At 32.4% G+C, this 26,667-nt stretch overlaps 1 protein-coding gene across 2 annotated transcripts in view; it reads right to left on the reverse strand.

The window, feature by feature from the left end:
* Positions 1-4,566: 4,566 nt before the first annotated feature.
* The window catches only part of LOC132950631 (uncharacterized), a 35,667-nt gene continuing 13,566 nt past the window's right edge, over positions 4,567-26,667 (reverse strand). Inside the window, exons 2-3 of one of the 2 annotated variants that reach the window (XM_061022152.1) lie at positions 12,713-12,971; positions 4,567-7,533 (exon numbers count right to left, since the gene is read on the reverse strand). In XM_061022152.1, the coding sequence (XP_060878135.1) occupies positions 6,883-7,533; positions 12,713-12,970 (909 nt within the window). In that variant the 5' untranslated portion in view covers position 12,971 and the 3' untranslated portion in view covers positions 4,567-6,882. Of the gene's footprint in view, positions 7,534-12,712; positions 13,530-26,667 lie in introns of those variants that run through there. The other variant, XM_061022151.1, reaches the window with a different exon arrangement.

Below are 26,667 nucleotides of genomic sequence, written 5' to 3' on the forward strand. Positions count from 1 at the left end.
TATAATAAATATAAGTAGGTACTATAGTGTCTAGTTTTATCACGAAATCCATTATTGTATCGTTTTAAATATGATTTTAAAATTAATTATAAAATATGAAATAGTAGGTAGGTGCATTACTATAGATTCTGAGCGGAGGGTTAATATAATGGATTTAAAAGACGGCGTGTGTTTTTCTATTGGATTTTTGTGTCTGAAAATATGCTCCAATCTTCAACTGGCAGGTAGGTAGGTATAGCAAATTGGATCTTCAACTGGTATACTCTAAGGGGCCATAAGTAAAAAAAGCTTGTAAATGCAATGCAAAACTCCTCATAAGTTTCCTTTTACTGGAATTCAAAAAAAAAAGTTTCGTTAAGCCACATTTTTTACATACATTTTCATACATTTTTTATGAGCGTTTGAAATTCAAATTTTAATGCCATTAAGAAAGGTATAATAACGATTTATCCTCAAACTATTTTTGTTGTTTTGTTAATATCCAAAAGTTATTATTCGTAGAAACTTGAAATATTTAATATTCCTTTTATTACTTAAATCAACTTTTTCTATACAATACTCACTAGTAATGGTTTGTAATAAATATAAATTTACATCAATATTTATACCTAGGTATACATATTGATATATAATATTTACCCAGTTTAATTCACAGAGCGGCGGAGCATGCACCCTTATTTTTCCTGGAATTTTTAAATATATTTATAGGTACTATAATTATAAGAACAAAATCTGCTTAATAATTGTAAAAAGACAAAAAAAAAGGTGGGTAAATGGATGTCACTCTGCTGTACAGTAGGTTACAAGTGGGTCACTGTAATGGATGGTGTTAAATTTGAATTAAATGATATAATATCATTGTATAAGAAAAACTATTCTGAGCGAAAACGGTCAGTCAGCCTATAGTATTACTAATATTATTGTGAATAAAGTAATTTATATATAACCTATTTACGTGGAACCTTCTTTTCAATTTTTAATCCTTAGCTATAAAAGTTGAACATTTTATAAATTTTTAACTACAAAATAATTATCAAATTATAAACTTGATAAATTTTGTAATATAGAGCCTTGCATTACATTTTCACGCTTTTTTACCAACAAATAACATTTTATTGATATTTATAGACAAAAAAACTAAAAAATTGAAAACCGACAACGTCCGTAAACAGCTCAAAAAGATTCAAAATATTTTTCAAAATTGTATAGTGTATAGAAAATACTAATACAAACATTCATTGAAATTTTCAAGTATCTACAGTCATTCGTTTTTTAATTACAACAAAATAAGAAAATCGTTACATGAGAAATCGAGTGAATATCAAATGTTGTAAAAATATTAATTTCAAATGCTCATAAAAATTTAATTTGACTTTCTTGTAGACATTTTTTTTTTTTTGATAAAGGTAGACAAACTTATGGATAATCTTGTATTACATTTTCAAATCTTAGATTTAAAAAGAAAAATTTTTATAAATTCTCAACTCAAAATAATTTGCTAATTTTCGAGATTTTTCCGTATTTTGTCAAGATTTGAACTTTAAATGCTTATAAATAAAAACTGTGACTAAGGATTTTTAATTTTTTTCATCTGCCTTTGGAACAATAACCTAGGAGCCTTCTATTAAATTTTCAAGCTTTTTTAACCAACAAATAAAATTTTATTGATATTTATAGAAAAAAAACTAAAAAAAAATTAAAACTGAAAATGTCCGTAAACAGCTCAAAATAAGTCAAAATTTCATGTACCTATAATCATTTGTTTTAGAGTTGCACCAAAAACCAAAATCGATTTTCTTGAAAACAAATTGTGCGTAAAATTTCCCGTTTTTCCTTAATTTTTCTTTTATAGACATAATATTCTTAGTACACAAAGTTATATAACTCAAAAATTACTGGTTCGAATTTTGATTGGTTTCTATTTGAAAAACATAAGTTTGCATTGTCACAGGATCATCCTTGAGTGGTACTAAAAATTTCAAGTATTCGAAAATATGGTCTTCAAGTGTATACTTTCAAGGTTATATAAAAATCAGAATTTGAATATATGTATATTGTATATTGTATAATTTAAGCACAAACAAAGGGTGACCATGTTTAAAATATCATCCTGTATATTGGAGGGGGGGACATGCCCCTAAATGTCTCTACCTAATCGCGAATACGGTATTATTAATTGTAAAAATAATTGACTAATAGTAGTGTAATAATTTATAAATTGATTAACAAATACGTACCATTGGAAATAAAGGCTGCACACTGCTCAGAATAATTTGTCGTATGCGATTATCATCATTGTATTGTACAACTTAACACATCCATTATTCATTACAGTGACCTACTCAGTGACAAAGCACTTGGGGACACTCGAGGTGTTCACCCTTTTTTTGATTACTTATTATTATTTAGATAATTTTACATGAGAAATATTTGCGGAAAGCGATTTTCAAACATTATATTGTTTATTCCTACAATAATTCCAGTTTGAGATAAATGAGATTATGGGTAACTTATAGTACCATAAATTATATAACTTCATACCTAATACAATATTTATTTATAATTGATGTTCAATGTTGTCTTGTAAATATTGTGGATGACGGTTGTCAGATTAGCAGCTATCTATAGGTAGTTGACAATATTGTGTCCAATCGTATCACTTCCAAATAGGGAGTAACGCGTTATTAGTAATCACTAATTACCTAAACTCTTGTTCTAATAACTTGTAAATTATAATCATTGGTAATCGTTCACCGACAACTACTAATTCAATTGAAATTCCATTACAAAGTATGTCTACCTACAGCACTCTGGTAAAGAAACATGCATTTAATTTCACATGACGTACAAACTGTAATTTATTGAATACCTATATTATAATGCTTTACCTATGTAATTCCACTGTAAACTAATACAACATTGAATTCTTATTTATATTTTGTTTTAATGATAATTGTTTAGGTAGTGGTAATGGTTTAAATAATCAGTCTCACTTGATCTCAAGCGGATCTAATGCAGCTATTTTTCCCGGTGGGTTATTATTACCGTAGACAGCCTGAAACGCTATTAGGGAGCGTCTCCTGAATCCTAATTTTCCTACCTAATTATATTATATTATATTTTCCTACCTAGTTATATCCTACCTAATTGCATTGTGAGGAAACTGCAACATTTTGTATATTATCATGCCGACATAGTATTGTAATAACAGAATACTGATTATATTATATAATCAGTAATAATAATTATTACTAATTACCTAAACTCTTATGCTATAATAACTCATAAATTGTTATCATCGGCAATCGTTCACCGACAGCTTGGTCCTATAATTTGATTCGATTGAAATTCCATTATAAGACACGCTACATTCTGATAAAGAATTATGCATTTAATTATAAATATTATTTTACAATGTTTTTTTTTAATCAGTCTCATTTAAACGGATTTAATGAAGCTATCTGTCCCAGTGGGTTATTATAACTCATTATACCTTCGTCTGAAACGCTGTTAGAGAGCGTCTCATGTATCCTAATTTTCTGAAGATTCGCAGAAGGTAGCATCCAACTTAATTGCGTAGTGAGCAAACAGAACTTTATCTCTGTGCACACTAATTGGACGCCAGACATTAATAAGGGAAATCGGGCAAAACGCTAAAGCTCGGTAAAATTCAAGTAAAAAATATTTTCTCACTTTGACCACTGATTTATGGTTCAAAGTCATAATGTAACACAATATGATCATTGATTATACCTTCTGTTTTCATTATTTACAATGCAACTTTTTGAACACATCGTGGGAAATCAAGTACCTATTACATATATTAATTATTGCACATTACTTGATTGCATAAATTGAAATATTAACAGTAGGAATGAATTTTACATAATAATAATAATAATAATATGAACTTCGGATATTTGAAGTTTTTTATTTTCAATGTCTATAATGTTGTTAACAAAATAGAAAATAAAATTTAAGTGGTTTATGTTTTATGAAATAATTTAAAAAAAAAAACATTTAATTTTAATTTTTAAAAATCTTCTATCCAATATGTTAATGTAGTCATACGTTACAAGCAGATATGATTTTAGTATAAATCAGAATTCCAACCTCAAATGTGTATTTTTTGTTATTTTATTTTGAATATTTTGAAACATTACAAATACTTGTAGTCGTACGTGGTACCTAATTGATAATATATATTATGTAGGTACTTATATTATATGAATATATATTTTTTTAACATTCTGGCCGTTAATATTTAAACAGTATTTTACAATAGGTATTCGTTGTTATGGAAAAAAATCCATAGGGACTGAATACTTTTGTCTCTTGACTCTTAGACATTCACTCTGTCGTTAAAAATAAAGTCCTTATCGATAATAAATAATGAAACATAAGAATCAGCTTATATTTATATTTTTTAATATATTTAGCTTCATATTTAGTTAATAGATGACTTATTCATATCAATATATATTGATTAAAAGCTTAAGTTATTATTGTACTTGCTTATAAAATAGTTTGTCAAACTTCATTAAAATGCAAATTTTGAACGCCATAGTAAATAAATACAAATTATTATTATAAATTAAAAACATAGGTATCAAACATTTTTGAGACAACTTTTTTGAATAAGTACTCGAACGTTACAAATAATCATTATCTTTGGTTCATGTGTACAAAAGAAAGTTATGTTTTACATTAATAGGTAACCAAAAATAGAGCTCAAGTATCACACTGATTAAAGCATTAAGTGTAATGTAATAATGTATACAAATATATAGTTTTTAGTATTTTTTAAGTATAAATATAAAATTATTTCTTGAACATTATAAGCATAATCTTTGCAATAATAATGGTAGGTACTTATATATTATTGTTTTGAATAGGTAATAGAAAGATTGCACCTACATTGGACGGCTTTATGTCGTTACACAGGTATGTTTGGAGTATACATAATTATTATAATATAGTTACTTATAATATTATTAAGAATTAAAAAACAATGATTTTGGCTCGAACAAGAATAAGCTTATATACCTTACAAGTTACAATTATTGGACATTTGAATAATATTAATACCATTGAGTATTATATTGTAACCACAATTGTTAAAACTTAATAATACCTATAATTACTTGGGTTCAATATTTTATATAAATACAAAAGTTCATAAATATTATACGATTTCATAATAAAATATTTTGTGAACACAATATAACGTGCTTAAATGTGTACGCAAACAATTAAACGCGACGAAATCAATCAAACATATATAACTCAATTATAGTAGTATACTTATATCATTATATATATTCGTATAAATTATTTTAAAATATCGTTGCACACTTTATCGTTGAAGATGAAGTACAATATTATTTATTTCATTTTACATATACAATAGTATGTTATGTATAAATCTATAAGTAATAGTAAATTATATAAATGACAATCGTGTACGATTTCAACGATTTTAACAATAATAGTGGACATAATAAAACAACAAAAATTATAATACTAATAATAATAAAATCACCCCAAGTGCGACACACTGTCGTCGAGGGGCGGTAGCGCGTTAGGAACCATCCAAAGCCGATAATGTTAAATATATTTTTATTATGTATAGTGCCGTTTTAAAACGTAAAGTCCAACGTTTCTAAACAGATCGACCGTTATTGTCGTGGAAAAAACTAAATGAATCATCATCGAAATCAAAAAAAACGTTTGAACCATTTTGGGAAAAAAATCGTACTGAAAAATTACAACCAATCTGGTTCAATTATTTTTAAGGGGAAATTATTGTTGTACCTAATTTAAAATGTACTGTGAAAACTTCCCTAAAGGATATCTATCCTCTATATATAACGGTCACCTTCAAATAGTGGACTTTTTTTGGATACAATAACTACACACTTTCTATAAACTAAACCCTTTGAATATCGGACACCTCCGAACAGTGGACAAAATTCTATATTATTGGTTATTATAAACTACAGTAATTATTACAAAATGTGAAATATTATTTAGGTTCATAACGCATGATATCATTTACAAAAAAGTGTTTATGTATGACCATTTCCCAAGCGCAATAAGATGTCGTCTACTGATTGTTTGAAATATTATAATTTTTCTACTCGCGTGTTCAAATACAAAAAAAGGTAATTTCGCGTAATTTTATCTTTTATTTTTCGATTAAAAAAAGCTGTATTTAATATTTATATTTAATTGGTCCAAACGATTCCTGTTCGGATTTTACATAGTTGGTAATAATAACAATAATAACAATACAAATATTTATATAGTTTGGTCAACGACGATGGTTTTTAATATTAGAATATTACTATACCAAAACGCGTATGTTAATAATATTAGGATTTAGGCTGGGATTTTGATGCAATAATGTCATTTTTCTGATATTTTAAAATGTAGTTTCATACGTGGAAATTGTATTTTAGGTGTTACTGTTTAGTGATTAGGTAACTAAATCAAGTTAACTTAATATTATTTATACATTATACTATTTTGTATACCAAAAAAAAAATCATCATTGTGCCACACGTTTCCTTTATATACAACTTTTTAAATGGTAAGAAATAAACTTTTGAACGCATTTTTGCATTTTTCTGGTGGATATTTTTTAACGATTCGTAGCCTCGTGGGGCATTAAAATCTCAGCCCTAATGATAATAAATGTAATCTTTCCGAGCGGGACGATACGATTCGTTTAGTGGTTTCAAGTGTGTCACATCGTGTCACGCGAGGAGTAGGTACGGCTACGGTGGCCGCGCAAAGTCACTCATCGTCGCGGGTCGTCGCCGCGGACTTCCGGGATGGCCGCAATCTGTCCAGGAGGCCCGAGACGGCCGGCCACCTTGGTCACCCGTACGTGGGGTCGACGGTGAGAGACATGCGCTGGCCGCGGTCCACCCAGTTCTTCAGCCGGCCCCGGAGCTCTTCCAAAGACTTGGACTTGGCCTTGTTGATGCGCTTGTACTTGACGTCCTTCGGCTTGGTCACCGACCGGTGGTTGCTCATCACCCGGTTGTACGTGGTCGCGGTCTCGTTCTCGGCACCCCGACCGTCCGTCTCCCGTCCGTCTTCCGCCGGCAGACGGCCATCCGCCGAGCCGTCCGACGCCGAAGCCACCGACGCCCGTCGCCGGTCCGTCCGCGCATGCGGTGGCCGTTCGGACGCATCCTCTTGGCTGTTGCCCGACTCGTCCTCCTCCATGATCACGGCACTGTCGCTGTCGTCCACGTTTCCGTCGTCGGACGTTGGACCTCCGCCTCCGTCTCCGCCGCCTCCACAGCATCCAGACACCGGCGCGGTCACGCCGAAGTCGGCGAGCCTGGAGTGCAGGCACCTGATGGCGTGCTGTTGTCGCTCGATGACCGCCTCGCGCTGGTCAAGCAGCTCGCCGATGGTCCGCTGCTTGCGGCTCAGCCGAGACTCGAACAGTAGCAGGTCCGACGTCAACGACTCCAGCCGAGACCCGTACTCCGAACTCATCTGCATCAGCCGTTCTTCCTGCGAACAACAACGGAAGAAGAATTTAATTTCGAGAAAAAATTGTATTTATTTGATTAACATACGGGTAATAATATTACGTGTTATATTACGGAATATAGACACTTTTGACTCGGACGTATTATAAGAAATTATATCATTATTCTTACGCGTGAGCAGTAATAATGCGTGTGGCGTGTCACTATAATACGAGTGTCAAATCCTCGAATAACGCGTTCCTATTGCGAACGAGGAATTTTTCGGCAATTCTTCCTGACCTTTTGAGTGTGTTATTTCAGAAAAATAGCCAATTTAAATACGTCATATACGACAGTGTTATAGGTGAAATGGGGCACTTGTATTTTATAATATCATACCTATCAATTTAAAATCTAACCCTTACACTGACGACCTCGATTTAAGTGGGTAGACAATGGTGGTCAAAGCGTATCCCGCATGATCTTTGATTTTTTTCAATACTTATGATAATATTATAACCATAAATTATATTTTAACGATTAAATAGTGCAAGTAAAAAATCTGCCACATCTCTCCCACCATTACAAAATATTTTGACTGTCACTGAATATCTTAAATTATTATAGACTTGCTTGACATAATATATCTTTAGAATCGCCAAAAAGTCATCCTAATCTCATATTATAGTGGTTTTTTTTTTTTTTTTAATATTACACGACTATGACTATGACTATGCAAGTTAAATTCAAACATACCATGAACAATATTTTAATATTATATGCACAAAATTTATAATTTTCTCGATTAATTTCTGGGAACTTGCACATTACTACGCGCGCACGTGTGTGAGTGTGTGTTGTTTGCTTTAAAAAAAAATGTTCTATTAATCCGTGCCAAATCGGTGTTATAGTAATGTGGATTTTAGAAGGCCCTAATGAAATAATGCGTTAAACGATTTACCGGTCTCGCGGCGTCGTATCGTGATAGTTAAACACACACGAGTGAAAAGTAAATACCAAATATTATTATAAATTGAGTTTCAGCCATTGAAACCATGTGATAATTATTGTACACGCGTGTAATGTGTTTTAATGTGCATATTATATGGGTGTAGTATTATTATATCAATCATCAGCGAAACTTCTCTCTGAACACATATTATTAGTTTTACGACCACACGTACCTATATCGAATTATTATTATAACTCTCCGTTTGCGACGAAATAATCACTGTTTTCCTATACGAAACCCGTAACGTTTGGTATTTATCAATCGTAATAATAATAATAATAATAATACCTATATCATTCCGCCGCGGCTGTTACGTGACCCGTTCAAGCAGGTTGTTTAGGTGCAGCATCAAGGAAATCGTTATCATTACGCGGTTTGTATATTTTATTTGTGTAAGAATACCGTTTGTCGTTTCGAGAGAATCTTCTTTTTATTCTATAATATTATTATGTTGGTGTTGTACGCTTCTGACTCGTCCGCTCGTTATATAAGAACATATTATTATTATTATTTCGCAAAAAAAAAAAAAAGAACGGTAATAATAATAAATAATACCTTATTGTTTAAAACATGTTAGAAAACAGGAAACCCACGGACGCATTTTAAAAGTAAATCAAGTCGATTTGTGATATATCCAAGTTAGGTAATGCGCGTAATAAACGGGATTATAAACGATCGCATAAGGTATTAGGATGAAATGGAAAAAAAAATTAAATTAACGAGATAAGAGAAAACCAATGTGTAAGTCGTCACCGCCAAATGATGATAGATCGGGGTAGAGGGGAAAATAATCGAAGAAAACGCCATAAATTGAAATAACATATTATTATTACGAAAAAAGGAAATGCAATGCACAGACGTATACCAGCAGTGATGCAGTCGGATCGACACGATAATTAGTATCATTATTATTATTATTATTATTAACAACAACTCAAGATTTCCCGTTATTTCCCTCAACCGATTTTGAAGATTTTTTTTTCTACATCGACCCGGAAAAGCGCGGGGTAACGAATCCGAATTACGTTCTGAACAGAGTTTATTTTTTTGTTGTTTTCTTCTTCGTTTTCTTTTGTTCATCAGTAGGTGTGTGCGGGTTTTTAACGGGACATCGTCGTTGGCCGCCGTTTCGGTCCGCATAATATACTTGGTGTTTACGACCTACACTTACTACTTAGGTACATTATATATGTGTATAGTTTTAGAATACAAAATACTAATTCGAGTTTGACGGATTCGTATATTATAAAAAACGTGAGCGGCGAGTAATTACGGCTAATAATAATATAATAATAAATAATGATAATAATATAATATGAATCAAGTGTATAAGACCGTTGCATGTTAAACTGTTAAACGATTTTGTAATTTTTCTGTTCCGAATCGTGTGTACGAGTGATTTTTTACTTATTAAATCTGAGATAGTACTTATCAATACAACCAGTTGTAATACCGACGATAATAACGAATATTTTCTCCATTTTGCGGCCATTATAGTAATAATATAATAATTATAGCCAATACAATATTAAACGATTAGTAAAAAATAAAATAAAACATTTGGATTCAAACCGTGTTTTTATCGAGCACGAGAGCATTCATGAAAAAATAGCTGCAGCTGCAATTAAACTGCATTCGTTGCGGAACTGCAATAATAATATTATGCTAATCAATCGCTAATAACAACATGTTACTATCAATCAATAATATTAATATTATTACTGCCGGTATAAGTGGTATAATAATAATACCAGAGTATCGGTACACCTTCGCGCGGCGCTTATCCTCATAATATTCATATTATTATAATAGACGCCTACGATTTTCGCGACGACCTCGGGAGTGGGCACGATTTTTACACGACTTTAGAGTTGTTGATATTATAATAATAATAATAATAATGTGGCGCCCGCCTTGAACTTGTCGCGGCGGAGGTTAAACGCTCGCGCCCGGTGCGGCGATGGCGCATTTCACCACTGCACAGTGGTCCGTAAAGTGATTGCTACGACTGCGGTGTGCGCCGAAAAAGAAAAAAAATTTGTAACATTTTCAGTCTTAAATAAACATGACATTGTGTTCGATATAACGATATTGTTGGTAATATGGAATAGGGTCGTGGAGAAACTCCGGAATTACAGCGATGGATATTGCGATTGCAGGTCGAACGTGACGGCGGCGGTTGGATTGTATCAAAATATTTTTATTGAATAATTAATATTCGATCCGAATCTAAATTATAACTTCCGACTATCGCGCTGTAAATAATTTTAATAATAATATTACAACAATGGGCTGTTTATCGTTATATTGAATCAAATTATTGCAGTGACGGGAAATCAAAGAATAATACTCGATAACTTCACAATGGCAAAACAATGATAATTATTGTTCTGATAACACCGTCAAATTAATATAAGCCAATATAGGGATTTATTTGGAAGTGAACCAAAAATTGGACTGTCTGGCACGAATTTGCATGAAAGTATGTTACAATGGAAATTCAGACTGAGAATGACTTAAAGGAATTGATAAACACCGATGTATAAGTGAAACTAAGCTCAGCGTAGATTGTGGGAAAGAAGAGCAATAATGCTTAAATAATGTCGACTGTATAATACATTTATAATGTAAGATACTAAGATTGTAGTTGCCGATAGAAAAAAATTATATTTGCGATCCATATTATAATTTTATACTAAAGTTAAAAAAAATATATAAATAAGAGTAATAATTAATAATCTTTAATTTCCTGTTGGCTATTACATAATTTAATTAAATATAATAATTACCAGTGCATTTATGTCATATGTATAATATATATTACATATTATTATAAATACTTAATACCTATAATAACACAATAATAGGTACATTACTAATAAATTGCTGTTGGAAATAAAATATAAATAAAAAATCGGTCTACTAAAAATCGATTTTTCATATCAAAGTGTTTCAAAGAGCCTAACCAATGTATGATATCTTATCTTTTTGGAATAAGCCTATTGCTATCGTTGGTACAAAAATCCTGACTGGCTAATTCGCACAAAAACTAAACTCCAAAACGACCTGTCAATGTGGGGCTATGGCGTATTGTACATCATTATAAAACATAACTGGCCCACGAAAAAATATTATAATAATATTATTATCACTTTCAGCAAGTCATTCGGGTAAAATATTTTTACTGATATACCGGTGACGTGCTGCCGCGATTATACTTTAGAGACCACTGTGCAGTTAGTATATTGTGCGCGGGAGACGTGAGCATTTTTATCCGGTGACTGTTATTATAATAATATGTACACGGTCGACCTTATACACAAAACGCCGCGAGTTATTATGTCGAACGGGAAATCAACTCGCCAAGTAAAAACGATAATAATTTCTAATGTGTCCCTACAGCGTGTTTTCGATTCGCCGTCCGAGTTGCACGCACCACCTCACAACTAGTGACTGTGCAGGTGTCATAAAGTCGAGCACAGCTGATACCGTTTCGTTTTACGATCGAAAGTGTTGGTCTGCACGCAGTGGTCAAGGGTGGAGTCACGGTGACGATGACAAGCTCAAATAGTGCCCCCGCGAGATAAAATATCAATGGTTATAGTATTTCAAGTTTAACCGCACCGCAGCTGCATTTATTTTATTTGCGGAGAACGAATGTGCTAAGTATAGAATTTAATAATTGCAGAGCTATACCTACTAGATTTTACTATTTTTTTCAAAAGGCTTACTATTTTTGATTTCCAGACTTAACCGTATATCGTTGCAACGCTATTAATATTATACCTATACGTTATTCGACCGGTCACGAGACACGTAACAATATTAATGCGTATATCGATTGTGCATCGACCAGTTTTTTGAGTATTTGTATAATAGTGTATACAATATAATTTATATTACCATGTGTACACAAATATACACAAAACTAGCTTTATTGAAATATTACGTGTTGTGTCAAATTTCTATGGTATTTTAAAAAACAATAATATGTAATCTCTTATAATATGTAAGCACCTAATCGATAAACCCGCTGGTGGATACCGAATACCGTAGAAACAAAAAAAAAAAAAATCGTAAACGAGAATCCGAAATATTATAATATCATATTAATATAGCGGTGGTCTTCCACTACATCTAAGAGACAAGTACCTCAACAGCTCTTTCCGATAAAATATCGTGTCAGATTATCATGATATTATGATATTACCTGCATTTTGGCTTTTTTCCGCCACAACAGCGTCTGGTGCGTCTGGAACCGACATCTGTCTCTCAGCTGTTTTATCACGGTCCGAGCCTGTTCGATGGTCAGCACGTCCTCTTCGTCGTGGGCGTCATTGCATTTTCCGTCTTCTCGCTGCTGTTTCTCCTGCTTCTCCTGCTGCTGCTCCCGCCGCCGCCGCCGCGGAGACCCGTCGTCCGGGACCGCGGGCTGCGGAAATTCGTCCAGCACCTCTGCGGCGCCCATTCTGGAACGAAACCACGAAAAAATGATAAGACACAAACGTTTTAAGACCTGTGCGGTCGATCGCGCGCACATCATAATTATTATTATTATAGCAGTCGTAGTATTTGTTGTGGCGATATTCTAAACGGCTGTTCGAGCACAAGACGACCGCCGCCGCGCCGTGCGCATGCCGTCATCGCACGACATACTCGGCTGCAGGGTAATGGCATTATTCTAATGGTCTACATACTATTATTATTATTATTATTACTATTATCACCGGATCGCGTTTATGCGGACGACTCGGTAACAGCCGACAACACTCGCTAATCGATAAGCCGCAATGCAGTGTCGTACGACCTACGACCACGTCTCGTCGAATTAGCACGCGCGCGCGCGCTTTCAGACAAACCTCTTTTTACGGTTTTCTCGTATACGTAAGTGACGTAACGCGGTTAAACGCGTGCTCGCGTATCGTGATTACACTGTAATGTTATTACTTATTATAGGCACAGCTCAGAAGTATATCGTAATAATATTATACGTCTCTATCGGGGCATGTCGCACGGCTCCGCGAATCGTCACCAGGGGCGTATATAGGATTTTCTTGAGGAGGGGGATATCAAAATTTTTTAGTGTTGATGCAACCTTTTGTTAGTTACTCCATGTAAGGCTAACAATAAAAACAATAATATTGATTTTAATCTTACTCTGTTTTATTAATTTATAAAATAAACTCTAGTTTTCTGTTTTTTAAGCACAACTCATCAATTACTTCATCTGTTGTAATTTTGACCTCTCTGTGACAAGAAAGCATAGCCAACCCATTAAGTCTAGTCTATAATCACAAAACACATACATTTTTTAATATTTATTTCAAAATTTACGAATTCCTTATCGTTTTCTGTCCGCTGTCGCAATTAGTTTCGTGTTCTACGTATATAACAGTATAATAGGTTAGGTACTAGCGGGTTTTACCCGATTTCTCTCGAATATAGTCCTATTTTAATTTTGTTGTTATTGTTGGGTAATATCACTCGCAGCCCACAGGATAACAAAATTATAAAATATAAATAGCAACAGTACTGCAGCTTAAACTTTATACATAAACTAAAAATAAAAAGGTCAAGGGAGGGGATCTATCCCCCATATCCCCCCCCATAAATACGTCACTGATCGTCACACTCAAATTCCAAGTCGATTTTGAGAATTTTTTTTTTTTTAATAGGAGTTATTTCTGTCTGTAGTTCGTACCCCGCAAACAGTTGATATAATTGTACTACGCATAACTCATATTCTACTTTTATAGTTTTCAAGATATTCCATGGGTAATGCCGATTTAATTTGCTGAAAGATCGTAGCGCTATAACGAGATTAACCTCTCATTTTACGTGACCCTTTAAACATTTACTACGATACAGTGAGTAATGCAAAAAACATAAGGGAAACTGTGGCAATGACCCGTTAAGACACCTCCTATACCATAGGATTTGTGGCCGCAAACATAATATGTGTAATCTATCACGTATAGCCACCAGAATAACAGTTGTGTGCTTATTGATTTTAAAATAACGGATCATGTTAAAATTACATTTAAATAATTTTTGTTTCGTGCGGTTGTGTGATTACTAGCAAAATAATACGTTGAAAACTTCTGAATTTCATTGTGAACTTAGCGAGGAAATTTATTTTTGGTGCGTTAATATTATTATTACTAGGAATTTCTACATCACATATTCAAGTGCCCCATTTGCGTTAAAATTCAGACCCTTAAAATATATCAACAATATACTATAGTAGGTACTACAATACTCCAGTGCTATAATAGTGCCATTGAAAATATAAACCCAAGTCATAATGATCATAAAAAACACATTTTCTAATAGAATAAAACGTTATGAATACATTTTTTTTAAAAAAAGTGGTTTTTTCTCAATCCTTGTATTTTTTGTCATAAAACCAAACAAATCGATGGATAATATTATATAAGGAGCAGTACATAACCATAAACATTTTTATAAATAAGAAATTGTGAAATTTGAATTGTACACTGTCACTTAATCTGTGGTTGTGACCTGTGGTGTGTACCTTATATATATTATGTTGAGAACAGCAGCTACGATATTACTAAATACTTATGCTACAGTCACGCATTCCCTGAAACTTGACTTATATATATAGTGGCTATATATAGTTATATACAGCAGTAACTCGACGTATGCATGCCCTATTTCTTATCGAAAAAATTATCAGTCGTTCCAGTGTTTTGAATTGGATTTCTTGACTAGGTTTACAAAACGCGTCCTTTGGACGGTAAAATTTGGTTTTCGTGCATTTTATGTTTTCCAAGCGAGACTGAAATATTATTTTTATGGTAGAATTTTTTTTTATTCGCTTTCGACGTTTCTCCAGTAATGTTTTTTCCACGTCGGTTTTTGGATCTAAATAAAACGCCGACGATTATTATAATCGAATTCCATCGGTGGCGCGGCAATTCGTCGTAATAGTGCATTGCGCTTATTATTATTCTTTTTTTTTACCACGGCATTGGAACTAACCGAAACAATCTATACTAATGGTGCGCACAAAACGAAAAGAAAAAACCATCCCGCCTTCATGGTATAATGTGTACAAAACAGGAATTCTTTTTCGACCGTCCAAATTACTGGGACTATTTTTTATACTCACACACACACACACACATACGTAGGTACATAGTATTAATAGTATTATTTTTCCTATTGGATCGTATAAATATTATTATTATGGTTATATCGTAGAGAGAATTTTTCATTGTCGTCATTTCAAGGTCGCGGTGGACGGCACACATATTATATTATATTATTTTATAATAATATCACTATACATAATAGTCTGTACACACCACTTCCAAAGCCGCACTCGTCGCACTCATTATATAACCCCGCGATATTGGCTTTGGAAGTCTGATGGAAATCGACGTGTCACGTCCACCTCGCTGTAAGAAAACGCGCACTCGTCTGTCGGACTGCGCAACCACGTAATACTATATTATTGTATAGCCATATAGAACAGGAAAATCGATATCCGACTCACACGATATAATATTATAGTATGTATTATAGGTAGATATTATTGGGGTTTGGATTTGAAGGCGATACATAAATAACAAACAAAGCATTTAAAATATGATAAAAAATGGCATATTATATTATACAGGGTGATTCACAAGATATGCTCACCCACGTTTTCCATTTAATAATGAATTTATTCAAATTCTGATTTTTCAAATTTTTAAATATATTTAAAGACTTTATTTTCAAATTATAGACATTTCTTGTACCACTTAAGTAGTGTCCTGTGTCCTGTGGCAATACAAACTACTGTTTTTAAAATAAGAACTATAAATAATTTAAATATTAGTTTTTAAAAAGAAATCTTAATATACCTAATTAAAAATTCGTCTGTGTAGTTTTTAGATGTTAAAATGTTTATATTAACAATTATGTACTTCTTAAAAATAGTTTTACAAAAATATAAAATAGATACAATATTGGGTCTAGTATTTATTATACTATTTTCATCATAATCATGGACCTGTTATTCTTGGTACATAAAGTTAAATAACTCGAAAACTACTCGTTCCAATTTTAATTTTGATACATCAACGTTTTCAGAAAAATGTTTTGCTTAATAATTTACAGTATAAAAGGAAGAGGGAGGTTGTCATTTGAAAAAACAGAAGTTTATATCTCCACAGTACCAACACTCCTTAAGTAGTACAAAAAAATAATTATAATATTTATGACTTAGGAATTTCTCACGTGAACGTATGCTGTCATATTGGGTCACACATCAAATATTTAAACGACAATTCGATGGTCCAGTATTAAAAGGTCCTAAATATTTTTATTACATTTTTCATAAATGTATACGTCTGTTTGAAAATGATCGTTACTCTATCTATGGGAAGTTACTCGTACGCATATACCTATTGTAATATAACATAATACAAACTCAAAAATAATTTATTATTTTTGAGGAAAAATATATCGGACTGGGGAAGAGATTGTGTGCTAGGCCCTCGAGTGATATCGACTCGAGTAATATACGAATATTATAATTTATAATAATATCTACGTACCTATACCTGCAGTGTTCTACTATTTTGCTTTTTGCATCTAAAACGGACGGTCGTGGATCACGAATATTCTGTCTTTCGAACACGTCGGCCCCGCAGAGTGCTTATAATAATAATATTATCGTCGTGCAGGCACACCGCGGCAACAAACGAATCGGAATAAATATGCAATTTTCACATATATACATGCACACACTGTGCATGAGCATAGAATATATTATATTTAGGTCAAGACGGACACGCCAGGCCGGACATTAACGACTTGACATTTAAATCGATGCGACCATCAAGACGTCAAGTGTGTCTAAATACGCATATAATATGTGCGTATATCTATGATAATATGTATAACGCAGGTATTATATTATATTATTATACACATACGCGTAAACAAATATAGCGGTGCTTAAGACATAAATGCGTCAATATGATTTACGATTTGACGATCGTGCCTGCGAGGAGAAGTAAAACGAAGATACCTATACAGCAGGATAATACGCGAACTCGGTCGTAGTAGGTTAGGTATATATTTAATAATATTTTATTATTTTCGTGCGCATTTGCCTTCCGGCCGGTAAAGGTACACGATTTTTCGTCTTCCGATATAAAACACGTAGGTAGGACCGGACGTACCTGTTGTACTATATATTAAAATCATTTTTTTATGTCCCAATGTCCCGTATAACATTATATTATTATTATGGTGTAATGCAGGCAGCAGTTGTAAGTGAGTTGTTGCAGTAACAATTGGCAAATTAATGATTATTCGACCCGAAAACCCATTCGATTAATAATAATAATATGATTCCGTGTATTATATCGATTTAATGTCGCGTATTATATTGTATTAGGTAACACAACATAGCTGGTCCATATGCCTACACGCGTGCGCCGACGCCACCACATAATACAATTATTGTGTCCGATTGTCGGATTGCATAAAACCCGAAATACGCTGCGTGTCCGCAATATTCGAAAAAAATACATTTGTATTATGTTTCACACACATTGTATTGCGTAATATTCGATTTGGCGCCACGATAAGATTTTACCATTGTGGATGTATAACTTACTTGTAATAAGTTGTATTATGTTTTAACATTTAACGAATTAAATGCACAATAATATTAATAATCATATTATTACTTGCTAGTTGCGATTTTGCCACAGTTTATTGTACCATTAGCGTTACAAAATATTTTAGAGATTTTAATTTGATATTTTGTTATTTATGTGGTACCCACTTGTTTATAGTGTTTGAGAAAAAATTAAATTATTCTTTTTGTGTTCATAAAAAAAGAATCTTAATTATATAAAAACACTGTGGTGCCAAAAAAAATTATGGAAAATATGTCATTTGAAAGAATAATCGAATACCAAATTATGCGAACTCTTTTCCTCTAAAATATTATGCTCACTCAAACACAGGCATAATTAATAATAATATGGTTCTATAGGTACTCAAAATGTTGCAAATAAGTATTTAAAAATAACAAACTCCATGATATTTTGCGCTATTCTGTAGGTATATACAATATACCTAATATGTACCTGAATATCAGGATATTGAATAACGAGTTGGAAGATTTTATTTTGGAAATATAGCAAGCGGGAAAACAGTAAATTATATGAACAGACGAACTCTTAAAATCATAACCTAAAAAACGTTGCTATCAATAATATTATTCTCTGTCTACATTAGAAAATATTATGTCGTATTTGGATAATATACTTAGTAATATTTACTATACATATACTATCTACATTTATATTGTAATTATCATAATGTATAAATAAGCTATAAAATCGTATTATAATAAAAAAATGTTGAAACAAAAATATTAACATCCAGATTGCATCTTATATAATATGTGTATACAAATATAGAGCATATTTAAGTGAAAAGCTATCTGAGTTCAAATTAAAAACTTGAGAATAGAGAAATATCACTATGGCTATCAACATATATTTATTATACGATATAAAACTATTTTTATTTATTTTCTACCATTTATGCCTTTTAAACTTATTGACTAAGTAGGTAATAAGTAATAATTAGATATAATATATTATTGCGTGTTATGCGAATTTATTGTAAATGTAGATATATAACATTGCTCCATAAAAAATCAATTATTTTTATGTTATAATTTTATGTGGGTAATGACGTGTAAAATAATTAAAATTAAAACTATATTATATTTTTGTGATATTTTATTTATACGTCATTCTTTAATACAATGTGTATTTATTTACGTTTAGGTCACAATGATAGGGATACTTATATTTTGGACACAATATAAGGCTAACTAAATTCGGGCTACAATTGGGCTTCTCCGATTTTCTCTTACTATTTATGCCTGATTAATAATTGTTTTATTATTACATCAAATAATGACATTTAAATGATTTACACTGAACATTTGGCCTCAATGGTCTTAGATGTTTGAGTTTTTTTGTTGTTGTATGTTGAATGATAATTTCATTTATTATTATCAAACGTGAGAAACTATACGACAAATTACAAAAGACCTTATCAGTAGGTAATGTAAGAGTACAACGTGAAAACTTTTTTATGAAAACTGTGCAAAACAAAAAAAAAAGTTTCATAATGAGGTATAAAAAGAAATTTTCACGTAAATACAAAAAAAAAGTTCTTAATGATTAACTGAAACAAATATAAAATAATAACAAAATTATACGTCTCTCGAATAATACAATTAAAATTACATTTTTCGTATTTAAGGTTTTGTTCGCTAAATCAAAATATTTATAAAAAATAAAAAAATGTTGAATTATAAAACGATTTAGTTTTTGTAAATAATCTGCTTCGTTGTGCTTGTATTGTAACACTAAGCGAATTCGAACTGGTATCATATTTACGTGTCTGCCATTGAAAATGCAAAAAATCAACGGTGGAAAATTAATGATAAATTTATAGTAGTAATAATATATTAAAATATGTTAATTTCGAAAAAAAACGTTTTGGCCTGGATTTCGGTTGAGCGTGAGGAATCGGCAAATAAAATAATATAGGTATGATGAGAAATTGAGGATGATAGATGATCGTGTCCGATCGGTGTTAACACTCGAGTAAATCATATAATAATATAATAATAGGTGTTGTACGACAATTGAAAAATTGAAAATAAAATAAAGTTGTCGATATCGACGAAGAAAACAAGTAGGAATTTTTCTATTATTTACGCGAATACATTATACATTACAATTTATATTTCCCTGGCATGCGGATCGTGCAAGGAAATATTTTAAGTGGGTGTTAGTTAAGAAAATGTTAGTTTAAGACAGTTATACTTGAAACCGAACATTTGTTATTAAAATTGTTAGAAGATAACATTATATTTTAAACGAAAATTGCTTTTGACACTAAGCGATACGCATCACTACTCCCTCGCCCCTCCCCCCTTAAAGAGGTTGAACAATAGTTTAATTCTTAGCCATAACTTTAAACAACGCACGCCATACAATTTTCCACTCGTGTTATTATTATTAGGTATTGTTGAAGTTCTCCGAGAATCGATCAAACTATATAATAAAATATGTAATTTATACAATGCTATTACATTATATACTCACATATATCCACATTTATTCTTTGTACAAATAGGGTTGTTGCGACTACGTGTAAGGAGAAAAAATAATATTTTTGACGCAAAAGACACATAATATTATGTATAATGCGGCGGAGGGGGCGGTTTTCCGCAGAGAAGTCTGCAGTCTTTTTTAAAATTTTATTTTTATTTGGACCTCGCGAAAGATTCTCGTCGTACACCGTTTATGGGCTGTTGTTTTCCAAGGTCCGTATCAGAAACATTGGCTGGAAATCGTGAACCGTTACACACACACACACACACACACACACACACACACACACACACACGTGCGCACGCACACACACAGAGCCAGCGCGTTCCCCTTCACTCGTAAATTATTATTTACCGATTTCGTGTAACGAAGTTACGAATGTAGGTCGGCCCGAACAAAGAATAAAATAGTGTAATGATATTTAAACTAAATATTTATACATATATATTATATATATATGCACGCGAAACTTTGGTCTCGTCCGTACGCAGCGTCTGTATTGTAAGTCTGTATTATAATGCGTGTGTGCTCTCTGCAGCAGTCACGTGAGTGATTTATATTATTTGGAGGGAAATTCGTGAAAACAATCGCCACAGTGGCGTGTGTATATCATTATGATAATAATATTGTAATTTAAAAATTGTTTTCTTTTTTTTGTTTTTGTTTTATACAGATATAAGCAGCAGTAAGCACCATGTGGAGTAAAGTACCGGAAAGTCAAACGGATTTAGACGAAATGCGTGTACCTAATGTCCTAATTTATTTAAGAAATATACATAACCGTGTAAGTCCTTACATCGTATACCACAATATATAAAACGGACGTATGCTACAGAGAAAACAAAGCGCAGGTCAACTAACCAACAGCATAATAATTTATTCTGTTCTTTTTTTTTTTTTGGTATGTAGTGATAAAAAATAAATGAAAATCGGTACCAGCCGATATGAACGAATCGAGATACATTTTCAGTGCAGTCGTGCAGATATATGTAAACAGTGTACTTGATCTTATCCTTGTAATGGTAGACGTCAGATACCGTATAATATTAAATTTTAAATATTTTTATGAAACGCATACTAATATTACCATTATCATTATTGACTAATATAGTAATATTTAACAATATGATTTGTAGAAATTTGACCCACGAATATTGTTGTAAATTTATTATAATATACGCAAACATTCAGTATAGTTTTACAGCAAATTCTAATTAGTTATTAATAAATATAAGCAAGTTAAATGAATATTTATTGAATTTAAAACTTTAAAAAGTACTCCAATTCTGAAAAAAAAAACAATATCCACCCGCCACCGTATGTTGTATATAATATTATTAATATTATTGTGATGATAAAATTAGTAATTATACTATGTTACACTCGAATGAAAAACATTTTTATTTTATAGTAATTACGGTTTTGTGGTTGTCAGTTAAAAATCAATGAAATAAAATATTTGAATATTGATTTATCTAAAACTGCATTATAATTTGGCAAAAAAAAAAACGCATAAAATACGGTTTGTCGTTTTATTATTGTGTTGTATTGTTTTAATATTGCTGTCTTAAAACGCGCTCTGCGCATACCTATGAATACATTCGTTTTGTTGAACGTTTAATAATATTATGGTAAATGCGACTTAAATACCAAATAATATAGGTACATTGTAGTGGCGTGCAGGCTGTAATGTCAGCGATGGCGGGAGAAGTGGAGACTTAGTCGTTGCGTTCACGCGATAGCATTCGTCTGCGGACGCATTTATGTAGGAAAGCTGCTGTCGTGTCGAACGATTTTTTTTTTCATCCATTATTACGAACGGCATTGAAAGTGGTCGACTGGTCTGACCGTGCTTGCACGATAACCGATATTTCGCTGTACCTTCCTATATTGAATTATATTAAGTACGCGTAGTTATGTGTAGTACATATTATTATTATGTTGTACACTGATTTCTGTAGAACGAACACAGATATTTCGGTCCTGCCAACCGATTTTGGTCATCCAAAACGATGTCGTCTCGTTGTCAATATCACTATTTAAACAATATAGCATGATGTAGGCAGATATATGGTGAATAATATTATGCCCTGTAACCACTAACTACGTAATACTTACTCCTTTATTACCAAAGGAAATTAATAATTATTAATTATTATATTATGACGATGTCACTTCGGACATCGAGTCTATACATTATATACATTATATTATAAGGGATATTATGTATACCTACAATAGTATCTACATTTTTTTTTACGACGAGCCAAATTATTGATACGCGTTGGCATCACGGCAAACATTTTTTTAGATAGGGTTAGAGAGGTAAGAGGAAAGCGTGGTTAAAGAAATTATAAAAGAATTATTTCTATTACCTAATTAATAAATTAAAACAATAAAAACTAATATATTTTCAAAAAAATCAATTAACTTGGTTGGCCGGAAGCTTGGAGACATCTGCTTTATACAATCGGATACGCTGTTGTGGATTCATTTCGACCAATCATTGTACAATGTTACATCGGTTGTTTGTCGGACATAGGAAAAAAAAACATTGGTATTGGGTCGGCTCTAAGGTATATTGCGATCACTCATCAATGACGGGGTCGGAAACCCCACTTTCGCCCCCCTTGAAATTTGATATATTGTAACATCTACAGATAATGTATGTAAAGGTAGTGATGAGCAAATACCCGTGAATGTAATTTTGGAAATTTCCAAGATAGGAAGTTGTATATATTATAATGTACACATTGTTTAGATGTTTGAATATTTAATTTAAATTCTGCGCAAATATATTAAAAGTTGGTGATTCCAAAAATATATTACATACAACACTATTGATTTTAAATAATACTGTTTATAATCAATGAAACAACATACATAATATTATACAATTTAAATTCCAGTTATATACTTAAATGACAGTCGTCATTGCCGAGTGGTAAGATTAGATTTTAAGATTAAAGTGAAATAAAATACAGTTGCCCTAGCCACAGTAATTTGTACTATTCAGGTGCATTGCCAGGATATTTTTTCTAGGAGGGGATCTATTAATTTTATATTTTAACATTTCGAACATGTGGGAGACTTTACACACTTATCTTCATAGTCATCAGTCTTCATAATATTAATAATATCAATTATGAAATAGAGCCACGTATACAGCATATTTTGTAGAAATCTTAATCATACGCTACATATTTACGACCGATTAGGAGGTGTTTAAAAACCCAAAGCCCCAGGGGTGCCCTGGTTACGCCACTGCTATTATATTATGATACTGTCGTGTTCAGTGGTGTTTGTGGGTAGTGGGTGGTTAAGGGTTATGTCGTCCCTTTGTCCCATAAATCTCCTTCTTTGCGTATACGGTACCGCACCACCTCGATTAATTTAAATATGTATTATTGTTATTATTATTTATTAATTTATAAAATCGCCCCGTTGAAAATTCCCGGGCACGTCATTGGTCGAATGAACTAATAATTGGGAATATTCGCAGTTTACAGTTCCGGAATCATCTCCGGAATATTCTTTATGTTCCTCGTTTGGAATATTCTTAGTGAGGCATATCGCAAATTGGTACCTATAATATTATAATATTATCATTATAATGTGGTGGCCGTCGTTTTTGCCGCGAATCGAACGATTTTCAGCTCCGCCGGCTGCACCGCTCGGACGGCTTTCTATAATATACCTGCGTTTAAAACATTATTACGTTCGACACAAAACTCCGGCGGAACTCGATGTTTGAATAATAATTACGATCGGCCGGGTCTATCATCGTGTACCGGAATCGCGTCGATTACATTATTATAATATGTGATACTGTTCCGGAGGTGGCGGTGGCAATCGCCGAGGTTTTCACCACGTTTGGACTGCGGACATAGTATATTATAGTAATATTATTATTACGGCTCACGAGCGGTCTCGGTACACGCGCGCGCGACGTTTTATAATAAGTGATTATTAATAGCAAATAAAATATTATAAATATGGGTACTTAATATGCACGCGTATAGTGTATTATAATAATCCACGTGCATATGTTATTACGGGCGTAAATGGTAAAAAGAAAAAAAAAAAAGAAAAAACCGCGATTGATATTCGTTGCAATTTCACCGTACGATAATAATATTGTTATTATGTGCACTAACGCGTTTTAATTAAAACCGTTTACGAGTGAGACCGGTCGACTGTAATTATTATTACGCTGCGGTGCACAGTAATAATAATACACGCAAGTACCGTATATTATATAGTAGAAACGTTTCTTTCGTTTTTCTCATTTCCGTAATCTTTTGTAAACATCTATAATATTATATTATAATCGTAACACGCGAATACGCGGGTTTCCGATGTCGCCGAACAGATCATCGCGGAAAAACTCATAATCACAACTACAACTATCTTGGACTCGGGACACTATCGGTCCGCCGCGATAAGAATGGTATTTTTCCCGATTTTATTTCCGAGCGCAAGATTGACCGTTACAGTCGATGGCAATAGATTATTATGATTTGTGACGCACAAACCTGTATTTCAGAACCAGTAGTCGGTCGTGTTCTGTCACGATTATAAAAAACTTTATAATAATAAATAATACTTAATAATATCAGTTTTTTTTTTTTATGATCACGGTTCGGTCGATTAATCTCTTGTTACCAATTATTAGAATGACATGTATTATATATACATACATACACGTTTTGTATACGGTTACTAGACTATAATATAGACCATCTACAGATTATTATGTATTTTAATTACAGGTGTTAAGCTGGCGACATTTTCACTCGTTCGACACTCGTTGACGGATAATGTTATGGTCGGGACAGACTTAACCGCAGTGGTACGAATGTAAATTAGGTTTAAGTGCCCAGTGGTGGATTAATTAGGGGGGGGGCACGGACTCCTGGACTCCCCCGCCTAGATACCGATATGTAATATATTTAAAAAAAGAAAATACTGTTAGTATAGTTGTTTAATGTTTTTGACGGAAATACTGCAAATAATACCATTGAAATACATATTATTTTACAGGACCCGTCCCCCCACCCCCAGAAAAATACAGATAATCCGTCACTGTAAGTACCTATACCGCATGTGTTTACCTATAATTTGTATATGTTATTCTTGTACCGTACAGCGAAAAGCTAGTATTAGAAAATCAAAATCCTCTCGTTCGGCAAAACCCTCGAAATCAATAATCCTGATGACTCGCTAATCGCAAAAAGTATTGAGCCATCAGTTTTGATTTTCATGGGGTTAGCGCCAACTTTTCCACGCGCGCAATAACCGAGTAATGAATCATGGCGAACGCTCATATTATAATAATAATAATAATATAGAGCCACATAATAAATTGTCGATCTCAACCGCTATCTCCACTAAACGCGTAACAACAGCAATAATAATATTAAGTTTACGCAATAATAATAATGGTCAAAATTAAAGCTATTATTATTATTACTATTATGACCACAAAGGCGCCAACTGCTGCATTATTGCCGACCGATGTTTTGTCACGACATAATAATATTTTACTACCTACGCGATATATTGTATTTTTGTCGGAATTTTTACTAGCGTACGGATAAATGTTTTGGTAGTAAAAATTAAATTCACGCATAAACTTTTAACGGTTAGTAAATTTAATGATTCATAAATCATATTATATTATATGAGTTCCGACTTGTGCCAAAAAATATACGTGCACAAAAGTTCTTGCAAACTACCGATTATTTTTGGTTAAAAAGTATTATTCATAATAATATTACTAGTTTATTGTATACATTCGATCATGATTGTTTGTACAACATAACTTGTTTACATTTAATTTTTCAGACCATAAAGAACATAGTGCAAAACATTTATTTGAAGATATTTTGTTATTAATAATTATGTTTTAGTAAATAACCAGTTATGTATAGGAAATTATAGGGACATCGATTTAAGGTTTTACATGTTCTACAATAAACGTGATTACGCA

Source organism: Metopolophium dirhodum, chromosome 8 (assembly GCF_019925205.1).
Source record: "Metopolophium dirhodum isolate CAU chromosome 8, ASM1992520v1, whole genome shotgun sequence".
NCBI lineage: Eukaryota > Metazoa > Arthropoda > Insecta > Hemiptera > Aphididae > Metopolophium > Metopolophium dirhodum.